We start from the raw sequence: 23,690 nt of genomic DNA on the forward strand, positions 1-23,690 counted from the left end.
CCTTCACCGGAAGGTTTACCGAATCAAATACGACGCGTTGAAGGTATGCGTGATACTGGAAGAAAATAAAAAAGACGCTCCCACCCCCCATTTCCGGCGAATCGGAAATTGCAGCAACAGCAGCGAGAGTTGACATTTAGAGCCTTTTTTTTTTCCTCACTCCCCTCCAAGACAAATCATGTGCACGTCAGAACATTCGCATGATTATGTCTTGCTGGTGTCGAACCCCATGTATCCCACGACCAGGTACCTGAAACCTCACGATTTGTTTTTCTTTCCGAGCCGAGCTTTCTTGCGGTTTGCACTCCCAGTTCCATATTGCTGACGCAGCGAGATGGCACCTTCCTTCAGCTCAAGCGGTTTCTGGGTGGGTACATCGATTTCTTCCACTTCATCCTTCACCTCAAGCCCTTCATGGAGACATGGGCCAGCCATTCCTTCTCCTCTTTCGCTGCTGTTTTCCCTTTCGACGGTTGGTTCCTCTGCATCAACATGCACCCGTTTTTCCTCTTCCTCACCCTCACCCTTTACCTTCATCTCTTCCACTTCCCGCGCCCGCTTAACCGCAGACATCCGTGTCACCACATCATGACCAGGAAGTGCAATAGGGTAGTAAGGTTTCCTGCGGAGGATGGCAGCAACATTCCGCATCGTTTCAAACCATGCAGATGGCTCCGTGCGCACCACAACATGCGCGTCTTCTACAGTAAATGCCGGGTCCGCACGCTGCTCAATTGAAGGGAGTGTGCCGGTCATGGAGCGATGAACACCCATGTATCGCAAAGCAACCCCAACATTTGGTAAGGGTTTGGGTTTTACATCACCATTTGCTCCATCTTTTAGGCTATCAGCACTTCCGATAGCATCTTTCACTATCTGGAGCAGCTTCATAACATTTGTGCGCACAGCAACACTTACTGGACTACAACACTTAAGCACCTCGTTTGCCGATGTGGGCAGCTTTGTCGCGATAGACAACACGCACGAAATATGCATAACAGCTGAGGGAGAGTCGTCCGCTTCCCGCGCCGCCATGTCCCGCCAGTTAAATATCTCGCGTGCCACCTGCAGCTGAGATGAAGAAAGACCACCCAAGCTCCTTCCAAGTGCCTGCTTGTATGTAACATCAGGGTCGAGATGTGGCTTCTCGTAGCGCTCCAGCGATAGAAGGCGGCTCTCTTGAAATACGTGAAGCAGCATGTTTCCAACAGAAGCTCGAGCCTCGCAATTGAGTAACAACTGCTTCAAGCGATCGTAGACATAGAGCAAGAAGTGTGTATCTTGCTGGGCATAGGAAACCATCTCTGCTGGAATGGGCCGAACACGCCAGTCCGCAGTCTGGTACTTTTTGTTGAGTTTCACCTGGCAGAAGTGATCCACCGCGAACGCCAAACTGTGTGGCATGTGCAGATTCTGCAATGCTATACTTGTGTCAAAGAGGTTCACGATGTACAACCCGAAATCCTTCTGCAGCCACCGAACATCTTCTCGCGCACCATGGAAAACCTTCACAATGTTTGGTTGCAAGAAAACGGGGGCCATCAGGTACATGTTTGCGCGCACCTTAAGACAGTCAACGATGAAGTCCTGGGTGCGAGTGCTGATCTGCATGAGGCATGTAAAACCTTGATACGAGTAGAAATCATGGTGCTCCAAGTCGACAGCAATTTCCGTCTCATTCAGCAGCACTGCCACAAGTGCTTCAAGGTCCTCCACCGTATCGACAAACGTCAGAGGACACGTGACTAGTGAAAGGTAAGGAGTTTCAGTTTTGAGCAGCAGTTGCTCTGAGGGAACAGACACAGCCTTAATCCGTTCCGCAAAGGGATGAACACCCGGTTCCCCGACGTGACGTACGCCCTTTTCGTCGTAGTAGACTGGACGGAAAGGTGTGGGACTGTTGTCTACCGGATGTTCAAATGTGAGTTGCGGCCTCAAGACACTTACACCGGCTGCGTTAAAGACAGAATAAGAGGAAGACGGGACCACACCCTGCAATTCTGATCCAAACTTCACGGATAGTTGATCCTTAGCACTTAAACGTCGCCCCTTTAACTCATCCAACAAACCATCAACATTCTCCAGTAACGAATCCGCAGCTTCCATCACAGCAGCTCGCTGAGGGTCTGTTAGTTTCCCTCCTGTACTTGAGAGGGTGACACGCCGCTTAGCCGGCAGCAACTGACAGAATTTATCCATCAGGGAAACGACAGCCTCACTGTGGCGAGTGATTTGATGCCTGAACGCAGGAAAAGCCATATGGTAATCATAGTCTTCCTCCGCGAGATCCGCTGTTAACTTTGTGTATTCCTTCACGAGCGTAAAGGCTCCGTTCACAAGGTCCTTTGTTTGTGGAAGAGAGCCAGACATATACCCGACTCCTTTTGATAATGTTAGTGGAAGAAATATTTCGGCACGCGCGTGCCCGCGTGTTTGGAAAAGATGTATGGAAACAAGCATCAAAAGCATGAAAGGAAAAGGTCAGACACACATAACGGTGTCATTGCAGAGTCGTAAGAACGAGATTGACGCCTCAGATGGTTAGAGTAGATCACCAAAAAGGAAAAAAAAACAAAGAGAGAAAGTAAAGTGAAATGTTCCATCTATTTTTCGTTAGAGACCCACCGCCGTTCATTAAAGCCATAAACTGGTGAGCGACGAAGATAAAACCACCGGCAAGGACCGCTTTTTGGCGTGACATAAGATACCAGAAATCTAGAAGGGAGAAATCAAATTACATTTTAATGAAAGGATGAAAACCGAATAGTTCCCGCTCACTAACAAAAATAAACAAGACAACAGACGTGAGCCAACTCACTCAAATGTCCCACACGATTATTGGTAGTAGTGTTACATACCCAAATGCCTACCACTGGACTTAATCATACACGCGGCAATGTTTAGCAAACCAGCCCTCCTGAAAGTCGTGTATAGAGAGAGAGAGGAGCAGGAAAATGAAGGAAGCTAAAGGAGGGGAAGAAAAGAGCAAGGAACCGTCACATCGTCCTCTTAAATAGTTTCTTCCGACCTTGACCTCCCCTCATATTTCCCAGAAGATGTCAGAAGAGGGGTATTCCTTCCCCACACGCTAAACCCGGCGACGTGCAGGAGAGGCCCCACCCTGCCACTATCCCTCTCCCGACTCGCACAACCGTAAATCACGCCACCGACGAGGCCGAGAGTTATTCCCACGTAACCCGTTTTCGTTGGAAACTGGTTAAACACAACCATCCCGGCAACTGACATGGGTACCTTGTTTACCACCCCAACAACACTGAAGGTGGTGGGTGTTGTTTGCTCCATACACCAAAAGGTGGCGAATGTTAGTAGAGGCCCTGTTCCCGCCACGGTAAGAGCTAAAAGAGGTGGAAGGGAGATGCTGCGAATGGTGTGAATCATGCTCCCCATGGAAGGGAGCGCAATCACAAACGCAACAAGCATTGAAAGTAAGTTATTGTAAAACACAGGCCCATAACGGCCGATTGTTTTGCTCACATCTCCCAGCAGCCGCTTCATGTACAACGTGTACCCCACAGTCGCCATTATGTTGAGAGTCGTCCAAATCATTCCCCATGTTGTCACCCATTGGTCTCCCATTGCGCAAAGATAACTTCCGGCTGACATAAAGAAAAAAGCCAAGTACATTACGGGCGTCACACGCGTGCCGTACAGCTGTGAGTCACCAATGGCGGTGAGCACGACTGCAATGTTCTTCATGATTGTGTGCATCGCCACCGACATGGTTTCAAGACTTTTAATAGATGACCACAACATTGCAACGAAGAAGAGTGTAAGGGGGAGCCACTTCCTTGCCACTCTCGAGCAGAAGTTCGGATAATAAACCCATCCCATCATTTTCCCCATAACTGCAAAGAGCAGAGCGGTGCCACTCTCCACGAAAATAATACCCATAGGGTAGTTTAGAGCGTAGTTAGCAACAAGTAACTTGTTAGTAATAGTCATGACAGTACTAAAAATGCTGTAAACTACAATTGATGCCATGACCTCAACGGCCCCGTCACGCGCCGTCATATGACCGGATATGAAATAATGTTTTGTTTCCTTCGCTTTCCTCGTATTAAGAAAAACAACAGCTGCGACAAATGGCCGAAGCCCCAGCGGCTGTTGCGCTGGTGCGTTGGCGTGTCTCTTCAAAGGGAAGGCAAGTCCTTTCTGTGAGCTGAAACAAAGGAAACCCGCATCATTTTGGAGTACGCACGTAAAGGAACCAGTGGAAAAAGGAAGCAAAGATAAATTATTAAAAAAAAAAGGAAAACAAATAATAATTAAGGGAAAAGCGGCAAAATCAGAGACAGAAAAGGTAAAAAGGGTCAAAAGGCATCAGATGATAAACACAATAAAGCACCAAGGGAAGGTAATAGCAACTGCGTCAAGGACAATGTATGATGGAGGGATTTACGACCTCTGTCAACTGCGCGTAATATTAAGCACCGCTCTCATTTTTTGAATTGACCACGTAGAGACGTAATAAACATTTAAAAGAGCAAAACAACAAAAGTTTTTTTTTTAAAAAGAAGGGGGTGCGAACAGTTAAGATAAAGGGAACCAGCACAAGCAACAACAATAAAGTAAGTCCATAACTTGGCGCCGTTACCCATGCAACAAAATTAGAGAAAAGAAAAAAGAGACGTAACACATAAATCTTGTTGCACCAAAGACACGGAAGAATGAAAGGAGGTGGAAACAGGGTGACGTGTTGACAGAAAACAATGTGAAGCAGGAAAAGAAAAATTAAAAAGGATTTTAACAAATCAGTTCTATATTTTCTGACAACATTATACGTAAACCTGCCGTTCGGAGCGGAGGTCCTGTTCCGCAAAACAAACAAAAAAAAGCCGCTATGAGGGAAATTGAAGACAAAAAAAACGACGTGAACAACAGGGAAGATAATCACCTAAACGAAAGGAAAAAAAACATGCATATATACATACATATATATATATATATAGGCGCACACGCGCACATATATTAATATGTGTGTAATAGTGAGTGCCCCTACGGTTGGTAAACACCCATCCCCCAAAGACAGAGAAAACACAATGAAAAACATCCATACAAGCGACATATTTAGAAAAGAAAAACGTATAAATGAATATATGTAAGCATATAAGTATATATATATATATATATATTGGTAACAATGCAGTGGACACTCTTCCTTTCTTCCACACCTCAAAAAGAAAAAAAGAAAACCAAAAAAAAAAAAAGCCCGTTAACACGTTGAGTCTCTCCCAACCTCTCCTTTCACTCCTCCTCTTGTTTCTCGTTCTCCTTTACAGAAAAACCAAACACATAGTCATTCCCTACTCTCTCATCTTTTGCTCAAACTGACGCCCTCGCATGCAGCCTTCATGTTCCTTTAAATTGCTTCTTTCGTATCATACGCAATAAATGTCAATGAAAATTGTGCCTCAATCGTTGTTCTTTTTTTTTCATTTGTTTCTCCCTTTTTGAATGGATTCAATACAGATGCACGAATACAGCACACATACACACACACACACACATACGGAGGTTACTGCCTTCTCCCACTCCTTTTTCCTTCTCCCTCCTTAGTGTTTTTTTTTAAAATTATTTTCCCTCTCCTTCACAATAACTGTTGTGTGAGGAACAATTGCCTGTCGCACAGGGGAAACATCATCACCACCACCACACCTTCCAACAATAGCAATAGAAATAACAAAAGAAGAGCCCTTCACCGTGATGTGATTGCTGCAATAAGTCTTGATACTCGAAACAAACGATAGTGAAGGAACCCGTCTATAACAAACATACCGAAAAGAAGAATGGAAAGCACACCAAATGGAACAAATCCCATTACAATAGTTCTGTTTAGCTTTCGAGTACATGGGGCCCCCTTCCATTCACCTTTACAAACTCCCCAGAGACATGTTGGGGAATCTCTATCCACATCACAGTTTTCATTATATCCCCTACACTCATTGCTTTTGTAATACGCACACAACGCAATTGGATCCTCTGCTCTTTCCCTAATGTAACTTTGAATGCGCGGAAATGATATTGCCTCCGCTACCGCCAAAAGTGCGAGAGAACAAAAACCGATGGCAATACCAACCGCTGCAGCTCGCAACATGGCGTGAGGGGAAAACCTTACCGGCATTCGCATTCTGATGGCATGAAAAGCTGTAACAGCACTCGCAAACAAACAATGGAAACAACCAATCAATATGGGCGAAATGTAACGAAACATATAACCATTTACAATTCCATTGCGGCCACCTATAAATGTATTCGCGGCCACTGTCAGTAACATAAGCGTCATCAGAGATTGTACAACGGCTAGCCAAAAGGTTTGCATGGGAAGACGTGTCAGAAACAGAATACCAGTTCCGCTAAACAGCCCCGGGGGCGCCCGAAATAACTGAAGCTGTATTCCTACTCTCGCATCTGTGGGCCGCGAGCTACACTTCGCTATGTTTTTATCAATATTTGCCAGAGCCGCAAGTTCCTCCTTCGCCACCGACACTAAAACATTATCATCAATGCCCTTGTAGTTGCACTTACTTTCAACAAAGGACCGTAGAGTTAAACTCTGTTCCTTATTCTCTCTACTGGCCGACACCAGAAACCGACGCACGTACATGCGCAGACACTGCATGTCAAAGAATTTCTTGGAGGAATGACGAAAAATAGACATAAAACTGCTCCTCTGATCATTCCCAACCACAACATCGTGAATTGCAGAACGCGCAAACGTAACGTAAGGAATTGGACCGATAGATCCTGCACCACAAATGAGCTTTTGACGTTCCGACTGCGTCTCCGCATCTCCTTTACCCCGCCGAGAGTTAACATAAAACAGCGAGAGAAACATCGACCTTCGGTTGTTTTCATCTGCAGGTGCGCCACTCGCAACACCGCTCTCGTCCACTTCTTCAGTCGATCCATTGTTCTCACCCCAGATATTCTCTCGCGTCACTATATCCTTTTCATCTTCCTTACTGCTACCCTCCTGCGCTTTCACTTCCCTCCTTGCGTTCCTCTTGGTTTTTTCTTGTTCCAACCGCTCTCGGCGCTTTAGAAAATCATCACTAGTGAAGCGGTTCACATTTAGCAGTGTTATCGTATTTTTGTTTACCATGCTTACATATCCCTCATAATGTAAAAACAATGTTTCATCATTCACTACTGACTCACCGAGAAAGGAAATGCACCTCCCGATAAGTTTAAAATCCTGCCAATGTAGCTTTGGAAGATTTCTACACGGCTCGTCAAGCATAATTACAGCCTCAGTAGGAGTACTTGAGGTTTGGCATTCCTCTGCAGCATCCGGCGCTGAAGTTTCAACATTTCCCTCAAGTGGCGGCACCGGCTCCACCTCGTTACCAGCGCCGTCACGTCGTTGGGGATTCTCCGGCATTCACAAACTAATAACTTAAAACTCCTTTTTTTTTTTAAAAAAAGAAAAAAACAGAAAAAAATTCTCCTTTTTGTCTTCTCTTCACTCCTCAATGTTCCACACTCCAAACAGTTTCAACTACTGTGTAATCAAGTTGCTGACGTAGCTATCACCTTCCTGCTACTGCTTTCTTTTCTTTTCTTTTCTTTTTTACCTTGTTCTTTCTTTCTTTCTTGTTTTTGTATGCTCTTTTGTTTTCTTGAGTCCACCTCACCGTGGCCTCTCTTCAAATAATAGGTTATTGTGCGTATATATATATATATATATATATATATATATATATATTATAAATATATACGCTGTTGAATGCCAAACACAACCTCCTTCTCTTTTTTTCTTTTTCTTTTTTTGCTCCCCTTCCAATTCTTAACTTCCAGCTGGCACTTCTCTTTTTTTTTTTTAACTTATATTTCCTTTACCCTCTTCTCCTTCGCCACGTGTTCTTCCAGCCACAGTTTAGTTGCACGAGGCCACGTGTCTCTGCCCTAAGAAGAAAGAAGGAAAAGAAAGAAAAAAGTGACGTGTGATGTTGTCACGTTTGTTTTTATTTCAGCTTTCTTCTCTCTTTTTTTTTTTTTGCGCTTTTCTCCCACCTACTTTTGTTGCCTTTGAATACAATTTAGCACTTTTACATACGACTAAATGACAGTATTTGTCAAGGAAGAAAAAAAGAGGAGAAAGGAAGAGGAGAGGAGAGTAATTAGTGAAGTAGTTACATGCAACATCTAGACAAATTTATACATTTCCGATTATTTATTTTATTTTATTTTATTTTATTTTTTGCATCCTTCCACCCCGTCATCCATCCATTCCGCATGTTTCCTTTTTTTTTTTCCTCCCTCTCTTTCTCTTTGTTTAGAGGACGAGTCTCATCGCAAGAGTGCAATACACTCGAGAAGTGGGAAACACAAACACAAACACAAAAAAGAAAAAAAGAAAACAGAAAGAAGGGAAGTAATGGAAAGAAAGAATATCGACCACAGTTTCGTTTGGTGAACTGCGTGCATACATGTGGTGCGACAAAAGGCACATGCACACACACACATGCACACACATAAAAAAAAAAAAGAAAAAAAAACGGAACCGTAGACACAAGGAGGAGGAGGATAATAATAATAATAACAATAAAAGTCATAAAACTTTATTATCCGTCTCCATACGCTCCCCTCCTTTTTTTCTTTTCTTCCTCATTCCCACTTTCCGTTTTATCTGATTGCACTTTAAATAATATTAAGTTTGTCTGTTGTTTCTTCACCTTCAGACATCTCCAGCTATCATACAGAAACATACACAGAAACAAACACAACCTCTTCACTATTCTTTCACACAAATGACGGTACGCTGTTGGTCAGTCCGATCAAGTTAATAAAGAGAGAAAAATAAGTTTCATCAGCATCAACAACACCGCCATCAACACAAAAAACAAAAAACAAAAACATCAACAACAAAAACAACATCAACACACAACGAACGAGGACAGGTTAGGCCACTGGGGGGGGGGGGGCGGAGGACTTGCGAAAAGTAGTAGAAGGGAAGGTGGGAAAAGCTGAAAAGAAGAAAGAAAAAGAAAACACAACGCGACCGGCGCGCAGCAACGTGATCTAAAGTGTGTGTGCATGTGGCAAACAAACTATCGGCATCAGTAACCAAAACAGAAAGTGGGTGAGGCGTGAGAGAAAAAAGACGAAACGGCAATAAGTGATCCCGAAGTGAGGTAAGTGGGCTCAAGTGCACACGACGATATGATGCCACGCTTAATGAGAAAAACACCCCGAAGGAGAACAACAGCGACAACAACAACAATAGAAAAGGATGAAAAACAAAACCCGTATTTACATCCCTCCTACTCCCCACAAAAGCCGTACGAATCACCACATCGCGATACATGGAAATGATGATACCTCTTATTCCCTTACCATTTATGCACCGAACCCACTTTCTGTTTGTTGTTTGTTGTTCCATCTCCACTCCTTCTTTTCCTTATTCCAACGGCTTCCACCGTTCCTGCCACGGCGGCAGTTTAATTACTGCGCCTCGTATTCCCTTCCATTGATTCGGCATCAAATATAGCAGCGGAACCTCCCCACAGCACTCCTCATTTCCCCTACGCATGCATGCATGTGTATGCGTATGTTTATGTCTGCGCACGTCTGTGTGTGTGTCTGTGCATCTTCCATAGCTTCTTTTTTTCCATGTAGTTTTGGCAATCCCAACAAGCAAGCGAATTCAAAAGCGACGCCCAATTAAACGGGCACACCACTCGCTGCCACACAACTGCATCCGGCCTCCTGCTTATTCTTTTCCCTCTCCCATTTAGTCATCACCGACCAAAATGCTCTGAACCTTTTCGAATACAACAAACATGGAAGCACTAGCTGGCACTGCCTTCAGATAGTTCGCTGATATGCCTGAGAATAGGGATCCTACACCTTTCGTTCTAACCATCTTCACGAAACAGTCAGTCATGCCTTTATATTTCACTGCACGTCCGTTGGTGCCCTGCGTTTGCAGTCGGGTCCGCACGACGTTGAGTGGATATGATACCGTTTGTGCAAACATGGAGGCGAACATACTAACGGCAGCCGTTTCAATGGAGGAAAGAGATGAATCGTGACGGCTCATACCGTAATTATTCATCCTGTACATTATCATCTGCTGCTGTGCAGTAGAATAGATACCGACTTCTAATCCGCGGTAGATGAAGATTCCCACCATATTGGGGGTGAGACCACGATAGAAGCCAGAAATTCCACTATTTTTGTACGTGTCATATATCACCTGCCGCATGCCGCCCGGGTACTCCGACCTCCTCGAAACGGCCATGCGTGTTTTGATTACTTCAAGAGGATACAGCGTAAGCTGCGCACCAAACCCTGCCCAGGCGCCAATGAGGAAGTTTAGAAGTATGCGCGGAATGCTGGTGAGCGTAAACCAGCGGTTAAGTGGGGCCGGTAACACAGATACCGTAGACAAATCATATGCAATAGGCTCCGAGCCCGTTGCCTTCATTGCGGCCTCCCACTCCGTTACGCGGGCCGTTTCTTCATCTAAACTGTCCTCGTAAAGCGACAGGAAGTACCGACGGAGTGTAAAAACTAAGGCAAACTCCGGACCCGCCTTGAGGCAGTTTACCCCGTTCCCGCGCCAGAAAGCGGACCACCCGCCATCATTCCGAATTAAGTGAAAGACGTCAATTAGTTGTGCCGGTCTAAGAAGCGACTTTTTTCCAGTGCCACTCACAAGATGACCCTCCTGAACAATAATCTTGATGCGGTCCAAGGGGGCTGTCAGTGTGCGACTACATGCGCCCGCCACACCACCTGCAACAAAAGTAGCTGCTGTTGTGTACGAGTCTCGCTTCACGTGCATGTGCTGTTCCTTTGCCTTTTCGTGGCCTACAGTCATAGCTTCCGATCCCGTGATATTTTGAGCACTTGCACCACTACTGCAGTCTGCTACTTCAACCCCCATATGCACGTTTTCGGTGACGCTTGCGCGCAACAGTTTCTTTTATCTCTCACTTCTGTCGTTAGGGAAAGCTTCTGTGTGGAGCAAAGACGTTGACACGTAGGCAACCTCCCGCTGCTTTTTGTTCCTAGATATGAAATGGCGCCCTCTCTTCGCCTCAACCACCGATAATATATATATATATATATATATAGGTATATGTATTTTTCTTTCTGCTCCCCTTCCTCTTCTTGCAGTCTATACGGTGATTTTACTCTTTCTCGCTATTCCGGTCGTGTCAACGGCTTCCCTCACCACCAGATGTGTATCTTGCACCTGCGGTAACTAATGTGTGAAAGTGGCCCAAAGATAACCCTGGTCCAAGCTTGATGGGAACTAATGAATATATGTATAATGCACGCTTATATATATATATATATATATATATATGTCTGTGTCTGTGTCTGTGTGTGTGTGTGTGTGTGTGTGTCAGTGCGTTGACAATTAAGTACCTTACGATTTGGGGTATGTATTTTTATGCACCTACGCTTATGCGACCTCCACAGGGGTGTAATATGCGGCGCGTGATTACCACTGCCACCACTTCCTCCTCCTCGTCGGTATGTACGTGGGAGTGATTCTTGTGTGTGGGCGGGCACCCACGCAAAGCCGTCAAGACAAGCTTCTATATATACATATATTTATACGAGTTTAAAAAAGAACCGAAAAATATCGCGGAAGAAGTGTTATCACCGTGCCAAAACGAATGGACATGGGGGAAGAGATGAAGCAAGTATTGAGATATTGCAGCGCTGAAGCAGAATAACCAATAGAAACGGAAGGAACAACGCAAACAACCCCCAAAAGACAACAAACAAGACAAGCCTGTACGACGTCTTGTGTCTCGCGAGCAGCCCATTAACTGCTAAGGAATAATAATAATAATAATAATAATAAAACAGCCCTCACCCCAAGTAGTTGCTTAAAGACCACTGTGGTAAACTTCCACTCATCCTAAAACTTTACAATGTCAACGAAAGGAAACAAACAACTGAAATAGTACACGTTAAATGTCTAAAAAAACAATAACCAAAGACGATAAAAGTTCCCTATTAGTTACCCCTTACTCTACCTTCACCTGTTTTAGGTTAAACTGCTTCCCCTTCCTTACACATCTTTGACTTCCCCCTTCTCTCGGCTTCATCACACACTTAAGCACACACACACAAAAAAAAAAAAGAAAGAAACACAACAGTAACTCTCTCCCTGCGTCATTTATTATAAGTGGGTCGAATGAAGGAAAGAGGGAAGGGAGAATTACACTATTCCCATATAAACCACCCAACAACGGGGTATCTGGACTCGAACTTCTTTACCCAACCTTCCAACTGCTGCAGCTCCTCCTCAGTGCTACCCGGGCGCCAGTCTTTGTTGATTTCATCGCCTGTTAAATCACTTTTTGCGAGGCAGCGGCTAATTTCACGCCCCGCATAAATGTGATACGGCTGCCCCGGACCATAAAACTGTGGGGCGACTTCGTATACCACACCCTTAACGCTCACATAAACATCACTCTTGCGTACACCATCATACTCCTGAAGCTCATCGGCGGTGAAACTACGCTGCACTATGGGCTTTACTGGCCTTATTCCCTGACCCCGATGGCAGTGTATCTTGTGCAATTTATATAATCGCTGAATAATGGCGCGGGAAATAACACTAACCGCCGCTGCGACTGCGAGAACCTTCCCAACCTTAACTAGTTTACCAACTGCCTTATCCATTCCTTTTTTGGAACTCAGTGGCGTTGTTGAGAGTGTCGTTCTAACGAGTCCCCAAAAGAGTTGATGTGGATGACAGGAAAGGAAGTCGAGGTTTCTTTTTTGTAGAAAAAAAATAGAAATGATTGCACGTGAGTTGATGCCGATATTGACAGACACATACCGACGCAGAAAATTGCATCTTTTCCACCACAGCGATACGTGCACACATACGCATTAGCATGTCTGTGAATGGGGAAGTACGAAAGAGTTGCGGCAATGAATGCCTACTTTCCCTCTCTCCTCTAAACATTTCTGTACATTGCACCACATCATATAAACCACCTCCCTCCACCTCCTTCTTTGTTTAATTTAGAAAACAAAAAAAAACACTCTCTCCTTCCCCAATATTCCCAAGTCATCACACATTTGAAGCGACGACACCATTCCTTTGGTTGACCGCGTCTCTAAGGAGGTCGCTGAGGGGGACACGCGCAGACACACACACACACACACACACACACAAACACACACACACAAAAACTTTTCCCCATCCTTCTTCATTTGTCGCATCCTCTTTTTCTTTTTCTTTCTCTCCCTCTCCTCCTGGATAGTTTTCATCTTCCACAGTTCCCTGCTTTCCACACACACACACACAGCATGGGAATCCGGTGAATGGGTGAATGGATTCTGGAAAAAAAAAAGAAGAAAAGAGCGTAGAGGACGTCACCACTTGCAGGTGGATCGGGTAAAGACACAAGGGCATCTGTCCACGGCTCCAGCCAACCACACAAAATATATACAACTCAGTAAACTGGTTGCCAGTTCGGGTTTTCTACCTCTTCCACAGTGAAGGGGATTGTTCCCGTTTCGTTGTTCAAAAACCTCGCATGTGCACCTTTCTGAACCCGAATTTTGGACAAAAAGGTGTTCTGATACACACGGATACCTTCTCCTTTGACACAATCTAACGCGTAATACTCACATTCATCCACCTTGTTGCCCGCCAACTCTACACCATTCACACTGTCCAGAACTATACCCGCGGCGTAGATTCCATAAAATTTACAGTTCTTTATGCTCATGGCCGGTTGTCCAGCACAAGACCCCGGAAAGGTGCCACGCATTATAACACCCGTCCCAAGTGCAGAGAATTCACAGTCCTTCACAGTAATCTTGCAGGCATCGGTGTGCAGGCCCACACACGTAGGCCTGGATTCACATGCGTTGGCGACCGGAAGGGTGCAACCATCACGCGAACTCGAAGCTCCTTTGAAATAACATTCCGTGAGAATGATATTAGACATTGGCCAACCATAAACGGAGCCTTTTTGTGGTTGGTCGAAGGTGCACCTTTCGCACTCCACCTTGCAATATTGTGCCACGAGGAGTTGTGTAGTATCTTTGCTACGTGAGGTGAAGCAGCAATTCCGAAATTTTACGTGAGCATGGGCAACTATTACCTGCCCGTTGAACGTCATATTCGCGAACTGCACGTTGGGCCACCGCTCAGGATGCGCAAACTGCATTCGATATTCTTCTTCTTCCCGCGCCGCCGCGACTGCCGCATTGACCTTTTCCTCATATATGCGTGCTTCCTCTGCCAGTCGCTTCTGCTCCTCCTCCTTGCGCTTGCTATTCTTTCGTGCATCGGACTTTTTCTTTTTTGGTACCACTGGCGGCTCGGGCAGGTCGGGAGTTATGACGATCCGCGGGACAATACCTTCAATATGTACCGTCCCTTGAATGACGACCTCAGCGGCGGCCTCACTGGACCCCACCTTCTGAACTGCCGCAGCAGATGGCAGCGTATCATCAGGGACGACGGAATCACCCTCTTCTTCTTTCTTTTCCCTTGTGCTCAGGGGGTCGAAAGATTCCTCACCTTCCACTGGAATGGCCTTCGGTTTCGGTTCCACAGCAGAGCGCGGGATGCTTTCAACACGCAAGTTATCAGCAACCTCAACGGCGTAGTGGGTGTTGACATCTCCAAGTGTAGCAGGTGGAATTAGAACGACCGTCCTGGGTAGCACTGACACCTCTCCATTGCTTTTCGTGTGTGCTTCCACCACTGAATGCGATATATCACTCAGGGAGTCTATCTCCTTGTTGACGAACCACTCGCCTATGTAATAATTGCAGGTACCGCTCGGTAGCGTCTGGGGGTCCGGCAGAACCTCTTTCCTCTTTCTAGAGCCCGCTCGCTTGGGAGGCATTAGACAAAAAAAAAAAAGAACTTCCGTAGCCCCTTTTTTGTTTGTTTGTTTGTCACCGGACCGCACGAAAAAAAAAAAAGTGGAAAGGAAGATGAACAATATCGGCGAAAGGCAAAATGAACGAGGGACAAATAACCAGCCCCAAATTAAGGTGGTAAGGCGAGAAAGACGGGTCGATAGCGCCGCTATAGGAGCGAGGCGCAGGTCGTCCACACAGATTCAATCATCCAAACACAGAAAGACAAAGTGTAAAAAGAAGTTTAAGCACCTGCAAAGAAAATTTAAAGCACGCTGAAGCAAAATGGAGAGGCGCGGGCGACCAAACCACACAAATACAGAGACTCCCACCCAGGTATAATCGGCGGAAGAAAATAAAAGGGGTTAAAGGGAACTGGACGAAAATAGTGGACCTACTTCACTTTCCTTTTCTGGAAAACTGACGACAACTCTCACCGCTCCACACCTCACCGTTCCAACAAAGGGGAACAGTTTGTTATGTAATGCATCATGGGTGTTTATCAGTATGTACACACATAATCCCCATTAGTACAACCTTCCAACTGGCTTACATATACGTTAGTTTATAAATATAGGTGTAGGTGTGCATTTCCCCCTCCCTAACGCTACTACGTTAGTTTAGGCTGACACCCTTCTTTTCATTCGCCATAGCTCTTCATTACCCCCTCCTTCTTTCTTCAACGCGCCTACAGGACAATTGGCCGATCAATTAATGCTTTGGCACGTGTCCCCCACACACCCAAAGAGGTGGCCGGCGCTTTTCACCACTGATGAGGGGAAGTTGCGTTGCGAAACAACATGTTAGCTCCTTTCCAACAAACTTTGTGTGATCTGTAACTCGTGTGTCTATGACCTCCTGGGCGCACTTTACGGTCAACCAAGAGCATTGACAGCAATATGCAGCGGAATCGGGGCATGTTTTCAAAACAGTATTTTGCTCTCCTCTACGCATTTGCCCAACGGGAAGTGAACTAGCCAGACGACTCCAATCGGGATAAAAATTCCTAACTGTTAGGTACAAATCCATTTTACCCTCTTCGTCGTCCCACTCCGCATCTTGGAGGCGAATAACAGTGTAGTTGCACTTACGGCAAAGAATAAATGGACAGCCGCCCTTTCGACCGTCCTCATCTGCCGTCTTGTCTGTGCAGCCATTTCCAGCGTCCGCTTTAAGTGCGTGAAAGGCACCCTTGCGAAGCAGCAGTTGCTCATTTGAGGAACATTTGTCATATTTCCCCTCTCCTGTCAGAAGCAGCTGCGCAACAGAGGGGTGACGGAGCTCCCCTGAGCCGACATTTGTTACAAAGCATTTGCTGTTACATGCCATGCTCATGTTGCCTGGGGTGGGAGGAAAAGGAACGGTATGGCGACCTCCCATGACAGTTTCCTCCACACTCTCGTCGCTGTCGTCAAAATCTTCTCCTCTTCCGTCCCCAACGTTTGCTGTTGTTGAGGCTGCTGCTTCTAAGCTAACCGAAGTTCCCCGGTTTCTTGTTGTTGTTTCGGCCTCGCTGTTCGCTTCGTCGGTGTCATCCCAGTTTGATTGAGAGGCAGGGGGTTCGCATGCAGCTCCACCCTTCCCCTCAGGTGGTGCACGCCCACCCTCCTTCTTAGGGAACAGTTCTTCAATTAAATCATCCACGTCCGACATGAAGAAGGCGTGCGCTGTTGGGGATTGGCGACAAGGCAAATGGATGTGCGTACCCTTTAGAAATCAATAGTTAAATATATAGCTCTATATATTTCTATATATTTAAGTATATGTCAGATGTGTAGATGTACAACGTTTGCTTGTGGGATAGGATGAACAAATAATTTCCCTTCCCGCCAACGCGTGATCGGCAAATTATTTTCTCCTCTGCACTTTCCTGCTGGTGAGACTGCTCGACTGAATGAAAGCCTCGCTACCCTTATATATACAGGTTTCTCCTCCCGGTGTTGCTAGAGTCACTCTTCCTTTACTTTACTTAAATCTATTTCCACTCCCGCTAAGAAAGAAGGGGTCGCGAATAGAAAAAGGCTGAAAATGATTGCTCTTCCTTTTCCCTATCAAGGACAGATGTACACATACTACACACCACATGTTATGCAAACACAGACATATGTATATGCTTGTACCCCCTTTTGTGATGGAAACGTGATCGTTTTCCCCGTTTGTGGCTCACCTTACAATTCACCCGTGGGACCGACAGTCACCACCACCACCCCTCCCTCTGATTTAATACTTCATTCCCTCTCCCATTCCCCACCTCATCTCCACCTCTACATACTGTGTTAGACAAGACCGGGATGAAACGCACCACCCATCCTAAAAGCCTAATGGAAGCAAATGACGACCCAAAGAAACAAGAAAAGGAAGAAAAAAAACAAAAAACAAAGGAACGGAAGAGGAAGAGGAAAGAACGGTACAACCTCTCTTCCTCTCCATCCCAAGTATTATACTGAGGGCAGCGCCACTAACAACCACTTCAACTAGCGTAAAATTAACGTGGGTCTGCAAGAGTGTAAACACCACATGACAACGGGAGAGTACGCACGTGGAAAGACCAGTGATAGAATGCCTGTCACCCCCTCTTCTCCCTCCCTCCCTCCCTGAGGCACACACACACACACATGCACGCTCTGTGAGCTGAATTGAAGCTCGTTGCACCACCTTTTCCCTTCACACGTCAATTCCTCAATAACTGTTGTTTGCCAGCGCAATCCGTGCGGTGTTGCGCATTGATTCGACAAAATAAAAGGGAAAGCGAGTATATGAAAGGGAGTGGAAAGGGAGAAGGTAAAATTATAAGCACGAATGAAAAATGGAAAAGAAATCGATAAGCAAAGCGGCGGTGCGAAATGAAGGCCACTCGAGTCTAGCGGTTCGGGAACAAAAGAAAGTGGAAAGATCAAACAAAGGGAGATAACCTAAGTGTGCAGTAGCGATATTCACCTAAATATGCAACCTTCAACGTGCATCCCATGCGATGGGCGGCATGCTTTCGCCGCTCCCCCCCTCCTCTTGCCTGGTTATACCCTTAGCCTCTTCAAACCCTGTCAATGTGGCACACCCATATGGACAAGCCATGCGCTTTCACATGCAATGGCATGTACAGGTAGACCCCTCTTTTCTTCTTCGTTTTCCTACTGATCCTTCCGCTCTGACCAACTTGTTGTCATTCTGCACAGTCGGCGAGCGGGAAGGAATGCTCTTTGTTTCTAACGTTGCCCCCTGTTTAGCCTCCCGTTGAAAAGGAGGCGGTGGCTCAGGTGATGCGGAATGCCCCCGTGTATTTTGTATGCCCCCTATCGCCACATGGGCCACAGCCTGGTCGGGGGGCCCTCGACGTCTATTCCGTGGTGAACTTTCCACTTCACATGGTGAGAAGGTGGAACCTACATCCAAATCTTCGGAAACTTCTAATGTCGCATGCCTTTCCTTACACCTGTCCCTGTTGGCAGCACCTCCCCTTCTCTTCTTTTTTCGCCGACGGTTATTGCCGCCATTCTTTGCAAGGGGTGCCGGAGGTAGAGGTGGAGGAGGAGGAGGAGGAGGATTCGTAGGTGACACTGACAGGGCCGTTGCATCATTCATACCACCGTCACACCTGGTTATGTCAAGTGAGACATGAATGTCGCTCATTCTAATGTTACTCCGCAACTCCTCCTGTCTTGTCGATCCAGGTATATATTTATCCTCATTTTCACCAATGTGCGGCGAGGGGGGCATGAGGCGGCCTGCAGATGTGGGTCGCTTAACAGCAGCGTTTGCGGCGTTTGGTGGGGGCATGAACCGACGTGAAGGCGGTGGCGGTGGCAATAATCTGCCCTTTGGAGACGATTCTTTGCTCGTAAATTTCTCTATGAAACACCCACTATCCACATCATTGACACAGCTTGTGGTCTCACTATTGAGCGACCCTGTTGAACTGAGGGGGACGTCATCGGGTGGTGTATCCTCTTCTTCTGGTTCCCAGTCGAGGCGTTGGTTTCGAGGGTAGCCACCACGTTCCATAGCCCGCTCCATTAGGGAGAATAACATATCATACTTTGGTTCGTCCTCGTATTTGAGCGTCTGAAGGTGTTCCAGGAATGGCCCGAACTCCTGTGGTAGGTTTTTGATCAGTTCCGGTCCAATAACTTGTTCTTTGCATTGTCCAATATCCTCCTTTTCCTTGTGCTTACGCCACGGAAGAGTTCCCGTGATGAATTCGATGAGCATAAACAATAAACTCCATATGTCGTCGACGCGGCCTAGTTCCTGCTGTCGGTGCGACGCCAGGGAGGCATACCTACTTGTCCCACGGAATCCAGCGTTGGCTCGCGGTGGTCTCACCTCGCCAGTAGGGCGGCGGAAGCGGCGCGCTAACCCAAAGTCGACAATATAACACTGCCGAGGGTCGGAAGAGCCACCTAAACCGATAACAAAGTTAGAGGGCTTGACGTCCCGATGGACGATACCCAACTCGTGTACACCCTGTATGCACTTCAAACACGATATTCCAAGATGGAGTGTGGTGTGGATACTGAACATGCATTGCGGAGTGCTACGGCGGAGATCCGCAAGATTTGGCCCTAACCGCTGCATAACTATGAAGTTCATTCCCGCAGAGTTTCCGCTGCCTAGGTAGCGCGCGACATAGGGACAGGGTTGCATCTTCTTCAGTGCTGCTGCCTCCACTCGCAAAACATTTTTGTTTTCCTGTTCCACTTTGATGCAAACTTCCTCGCCTGAAGTCGTAGGGAGGTCTGTGAGTCCATGGGAGGATGCCCCATGCGCCAGATCCAGATCCTCGCTACGAGCACTGCTCCTGTCAACTTCTACGGCAGTAAACGTTTCGCCAAATGAACCCGCGCCAATCCTGCCAGTAACGACCCATTTCTTTAGTCGCATCCCTATTGTGACCCTCGTCTTGGCAGCTTTAGGAGCCGGTTTACGCGGTGGGCTATGTGCACTGACTTTTGCAGATTTATTGCTGCCGCCATCTTTTCCCGCATCATCACCGTTCTTACCCGAGCAACGCGCGCTGTTCCCCCTTTCGTCACCAGCCATGCTACTCGGAGGCACCGAATTCGTCATCAGACGATTGAGAGACCGGTTTCCCTGTGCGTTCATCAATCCAGCCGCTACGTATCGTTTATTGTCAACTAAACCGAGTAGCGTTCTGTTCATGGCCTTATCAGGGCCTTCGGTGCCGAAAAACTTCAAGAATATGTATACGTGTAGGTTCAAAGTGGTGTTTGATTTGGTTATTCGTATTAGTTGGGTGGGGTTGAGAAAAAAGAAAAGAATAAAATAAAAGAGACGGTAGAGGTGCAGAACAAAAAAAAAACGCAAATACCTCACGAAAGGTGGAAAGTGAACAACGAGTAATACGTCTCAGTGTGAGACCGATTGTGGGGAGAAGAGGATGTGCTTACATGGAAACAAATGTGTATGTATACCTGTATTATGCACTCGGACACACGCCAACAAATGTGATGACGGATCCCGCCTGAGGCATCACTTTGCACTTACTAACGTTCCAGTAAACTGCGCGAGTGTATGTAGTGTCACGATGAGGGGGATAGCAATATGCACATACACCCACATCCGAATGTACCTCGTGCTTTACCAAAACGTTTCACACTTTAGACAGTGTGTGCACCTCTCTCTCTTGTTGCCACATTAGACACAAAAGAGTGGAGGAGGGGGGAAGGGATATTCAAAAAGAACAGCAGCACAAGCATAACGGCACTACTGCCATGCATGGTAAAAATGAGGGAAAACCACCTTTTTTAGCGGCCTTCTGCTGCTGTCACACTCAATGTGGCAAAAAAAAAAAATAATATATACCTTCAAATTTCCATTCAAAATGCTACTCTTTATTCCTTTCTATCCCCACCCCCTTCTATCCTCTATTTACCGGTGGACTCCAGGTCGGCACCTTCAGATCTCTCCCTTTCATCGCGGACGGGGCTTGGCGAGGCTGTTGGAAAGACTCTTCGGCTTATGCGAGAATGCGCTGCGCTGCGTTTCACTACGTGCTGCTGACACAGCCTCTGCACGCTTGAGCAGCCGGGTATCACGCGGGACTATAGGCACAGGAGACTCTCCCACAATACAGTCTGCGTAATCCTGAACAAACTCGCGCAGGCCACCGGTCATCACCGCTAGGTTGTCAATACCCTTTTCAAAAACGTTTTGTCCAATACCCTGGGCAATCGTCATCTCTTCTTCCAAGTCGTACAACACGATTAGCTTGTTTTCCTTATTCTTAAAGTTGAACATCTCGGGAAGAAGAGGATTAATGGCGTGTACCATTCGCCGCTTCGGATAGTGCAGTGCCCCTTTGATATGACAAGCCGCGTACTCTTCCTCCGAACGGACGTCTAGAATGAGATATTCCTTCGGCAGTTGTGTGTCGGGAGCCCGGTACTCATCCATCGGGTGGGCAAAACCGCCGTCTTTAATTTCCCCCGACTGGGATTGCTGCTTTTGAACAAAGTCCCCTATCAGTCGTGTCCGAATCCGCATGAAAGGTTCGCCTGATACCCGATACAAGGCGGCGCCTGTGTTCTTCATGAAGCGTGCCAGCTCAGCCGTCATACCGGTCTCCACAACGGGCTTCACGTGCTCATATTTTGGGTTCGCAGGGGTCTTCCTAAGAAGCAAATCCGGGTCACCAATGACGTCTCGCATAGCCATCTAAGCTGATATAAACAGCGTCGATAGAAATGAAAGAAAACTTTGCAAAACGATAGTGAAATTGGCAGCAAAATTTGTTAATCAACCACAACAACAGTGAAGGATACCAATTGTGGCATTCCGTTTGCCCCTGGGTGACCGAGTGTAGGTACGGAAGAAAACAACTAACGTGAATTTTACGCGGAAGATGCGGGGTTTACCACAATCTACATGCACAGCAAAGGGCACTTCCGACTTTTTCTCCGGTCTCCCCTCCTCCACACAACTCGTTCACCCACGACATTTACCCTGTCACACGAAAAACCTGTCTACAAATTCCAGCTATGCAGGGCACTTCAACATTTGGTTTTGCTAACATAAGTCCCATGAACGGCTATATCCGCCTCGTTTTCTCCGCGTGGCCACTACATCGCTTACTTTTTTGCTACACCGTGTGAGCTCGGAGTTGCAACTTCGCCTCTTGCCGTTACTCAATTATTGTCAACCTCAACACCGCAAGAGAAAGAGAATGCACACAAGTGAGGAAGAGAGAACAGTGACATGTCATGTGTATAGATGAAGGGGCCAGCACAGTTCCGGTAGACAAAGTGTGAAAAAACTTGAACCTGCAGTTCAAGCACAATCAAAAGGTGTACACTTACATGACTAGACGGAACCCAGCAAACCAAGAGGCAACGACTTTCGAGTTTTCCTCCACTCACTTGTCACCGAAAGTCAGGCAGGGGTGGAAAAAAAAACTAAAAGTCGATGAACCCCTTTGTTGCTATCTATTCATCTACATCCTCCGGTCTAAAGAAGAAATTTGAATACAGCGGGCCTTCTTCGTGAAGGTCGCAGCAGTGAACGGCGTTGTGGGCCCTGTCCACCCCAAAACGGGCACGAATGGACGTCGGCCGCAGCTCCTTTGCGATGACGGGGTCAAAGGGCCCACACACCTCACGTGCCACGGAGACAACATCAACTCCTTCATCCAAAGACACAAACTGCAAGACCCAAACAGTGCCCATCAGCGACCGCATCGTGTCTGGAAAGTCGGGTAGAACACCTTTGTAAGGCTTCAGCAGCTCGTTTGCTTGTTGAGAAGTCATGTTTGTGAGCGAAATGCCGCTGATTTCGAGACCAGCATCAATTAACTGCTGAACAATGACCCCACCAGCCAGTTTTTGTAAAGCGTGCGGCTTGATTATCACTACGGTGGAGTTGGGGTCACCGAGAATAGCAACTGGTTGCTCCTTCGCCTTTTCCACAATCTGCTCCCACCTACCGACTTCCTCCACACTCTCAGCTGCGCGGGCGCCCGGCATGCGGGCCATGAAATCGATGCCACGTTGAAGGGCGTTGGTATTGGCGCACTTAACGACAACGATGCGACCCTCCACCAAATCCGGTGGTACACCATATGCTGCCGCTGTTTCCACTGGTAGCCACGCCATCTGCATCTCTAATGCAACAAAACCGCATTCCTCCGTGAGCACCGCCAGGCAACGCCCCAACTGAGGCAGTAGTTGTTCCCCGAACATCACAGCAGTGACTTCTCCCCTTTCGCCGCACAGTTCACGCGTCACCTCGTCAGCATAGGCGGTTAATTTGATGACACCACCAAGCAGCGAAAGGGAGGAACCAACTTTAAAGTCATCTCTATTCAAATGAGGGAAGTGGGCACGTTTGAGGTGAAGTCGGTTCTTCGTCACCTCTCTTATCTCTACGGTACGGTCCTCGAAGTAAAACTGAAGTACATAATGATTCATGCGATGCGCTATGTGATCATACTGCTCGCAATAAAAGGAAAGACGTGGATCCTGCAGTGAACGCGCCATTGCTATATGAACACAAAATCAATCAAAGGTTTATCTTGGTTTGCCTTTAGCCACCTTTCGGATTCAATTCCTACTTCTCTTATTTTTTCACCTTGAAAGTGCGCAGTTGCAATAGACAATCAAAAAGAAAACAGGGGTGAACACCGCAGGCAACTGCTTGGAAGACTGATACACAAACCTGTAGCTGCCAACAGCCGAAGAGAGTATGCGTTTCCCCCCCCCCCCCCATTTTCCCCCTTCCTTCACGGACATTTGCACTTTTTCGCCGAACAAAAGATATTTTCTTCACTGCCGAAAGAATCACGCCCCATCAACCATACA

At 46.7% G+C, this 23,690-nt stretch overlaps 10 protein-coding genes across 10 annotated transcripts, besides 20 other annotated features; all 10 read right to left on the bottom strand.

The window, feature by feature from the left end:
- Positions 1-23,690: part of a sequence feature (sequence corresponds to BAC RPCI93-2L9) that runs on past both edges of the window.
- On the bottom strand, positions 259-2,469 carry Tb927.4.1630 (ribosomal RNA processing protein 6; the record flags this gene model as incomplete). The annotated part of the gene is made up of 1 exon (XM_839220.1): positions 259-2,469. One exon carries the CDS (start codon positions 2,467-2,469, stop codon positions 259-261), a length of 2,211 nt encoding a protein of 736 aa, XP_844313.1.
- On the bottom strand, positions 3,010-4,032 carry Tb927.4.1640 (lipophosphoglycan biosynthetic protein 2, putative; the record flags this gene model as incomplete). The annotated part of the gene is made up of 1 exon (XM_839221.1): positions 3,010-4,032. One exon carries the CDS (start codon positions 4,030-4,032, stop codon positions 3,010-3,012), a length of 1,023 nt encoding a protein of 340 aa, XP_844314.1.
- Positions 4,941-4,969: a microsatellite.
- Positions 5,114-5,153: a microsatellite.
- Positions 5,196-5,228: a microsatellite.
- Positions 5,505-5,531: a microsatellite.
- Tb927.4.1650 (hypothetical protein, conserved) lies at positions 5,717-7,402 on the bottom strand (the record flags this gene model as incomplete). Its single annotated transcript, XM_839222.1, has 1 exon — positions 5,717-7,402. The coding sequence occupies one exon, from the start codon at positions 7,400-7,402 to the stop codon at positions 5,717-5,719; it is 1,686 nt and encodes a 561-aa protein (XP_844315.1).
- Positions 7,569-7,591: a microsatellite.
- Positions 7,690-7,738: a microsatellite.
- Positions 8,194-8,221: a microsatellite.
- Positions 8,363-8,412: a sequence feature (GA-rich).
- Positions 8,829-8,911: a microsatellite.
- Positions 9,553-9,608: a microsatellite.
- Positions 9,755-10,912, bottom strand: Tb927.4.1660 (mitochondrial carrier protein, putative; the record flags this gene model as incomplete). Its single annotated transcript, XM_839223.1, has 1 exon — positions 9,755-10,912. One exon carries the CDS (start codon positions 10,910-10,912, stop codon positions 9,755-9,757), a length of 1,158 nt encoding a protein of 385 aa, XP_844316.1.
- Positions 11,080-11,113: a microsatellite.
- Positions 11,312-11,338: a microsatellite.
- Positions 11,338-11,378: a microsatellite.
- Positions 11,820-11,845: a microsatellite.
- On the bottom strand, positions 12,211-12,672 carry Tb927.4.1670 (hypothetical protein, conserved; the record flags this gene model as incomplete). Its single annotated transcript, XM_839224.1, has 1 exon — positions 12,211-12,672. One exon carries the CDS (start codon positions 12,670-12,672, stop codon positions 12,211-12,213), a length of 462 nt encoding a protein of 153 aa, XP_844317.1.
- Positions 13,137-13,187: a microsatellite.
- Positions 13,192-13,256: a sequence feature (CT-rich).
- On the bottom strand, positions 13,455-14,864 carry Tb927.4.1680 (hypothetical protein, conserved; the record flags this gene model as incomplete). The annotated part of the gene is made up of 1 exon (XM_839225.1): positions 13,455-14,864. One exon carries the CDS (start codon positions 14,862-14,864, stop codon positions 13,455-13,457), a length of 1,410 nt encoding a protein of 469 aa, XP_844318.1.
- Tb927.4.1690 (hypothetical protein, conserved) lies at positions 15,592-16,533 on the bottom strand (the record flags this gene model as incomplete). The annotated part of the gene is made up of 1 exon (XM_839226.1): positions 15,592-16,533. The coding sequence occupies one exon, from the start codon at positions 16,531-16,533 to the stop codon at positions 15,592-15,594; it is 942 nt and encodes a 313-aa protein (XP_844319.1).
- Positions 17,222-17,285: a sequence feature (A-rich).
- Positions 17,959-20,037, bottom strand: Tb927.4.1700 (protein kinase, putative; the record flags this gene model as incomplete). Its single annotated transcript, XM_839227.1, has 1 exon — positions 17,959-20,037. One exon carries the CDS (start codon positions 20,035-20,037, stop codon positions 17,959-17,961), a length of 2,079 nt encoding a protein of 692 aa, XP_844320.1.
- Positions 18,389-18,421: a microsatellite.
- Positions 20,679-20,699: a sequence feature (AT_rich).
- Positions 20,809-21,552, bottom strand: Tb927.4.1710 (hypothetical protein, conserved; the record flags this gene model as incomplete). Its single annotated transcript, XM_839228.1, has 1 exon — positions 20,809-21,552. The coding sequence occupies one exon, from the start codon at positions 21,550-21,552 to the stop codon at positions 20,809-20,811; it is 744 nt and encodes a 247-aa protein (XP_844321.1).
- Positions 22,320-23,369, bottom strand: Tb927.4.1720 (nucleoside diphosphate kinase, putative; the record flags this gene model as incomplete). Its single annotated transcript, XM_839229.1, has 1 exon — positions 22,320-23,369. The coding sequence occupies one exon, from the start codon at positions 23,367-23,369 to the stop codon at positions 22,320-22,322; it is 1,050 nt and encodes a 349-aa protein (XP_844322.1).

This window comes from Trypanosoma brucei, chromosome 4 (genome assembly GCF_000002445.2).
Source record: "Trypanosoma brucei brucei TREU927 chromosome 4, complete sequence".
Taxonomy (NCBI): Eukaryota; Euglenozoa; class Kinetoplastea; order Trypanosomatida; family Trypanosomatidae; genus Trypanosoma; species Trypanosoma brucei.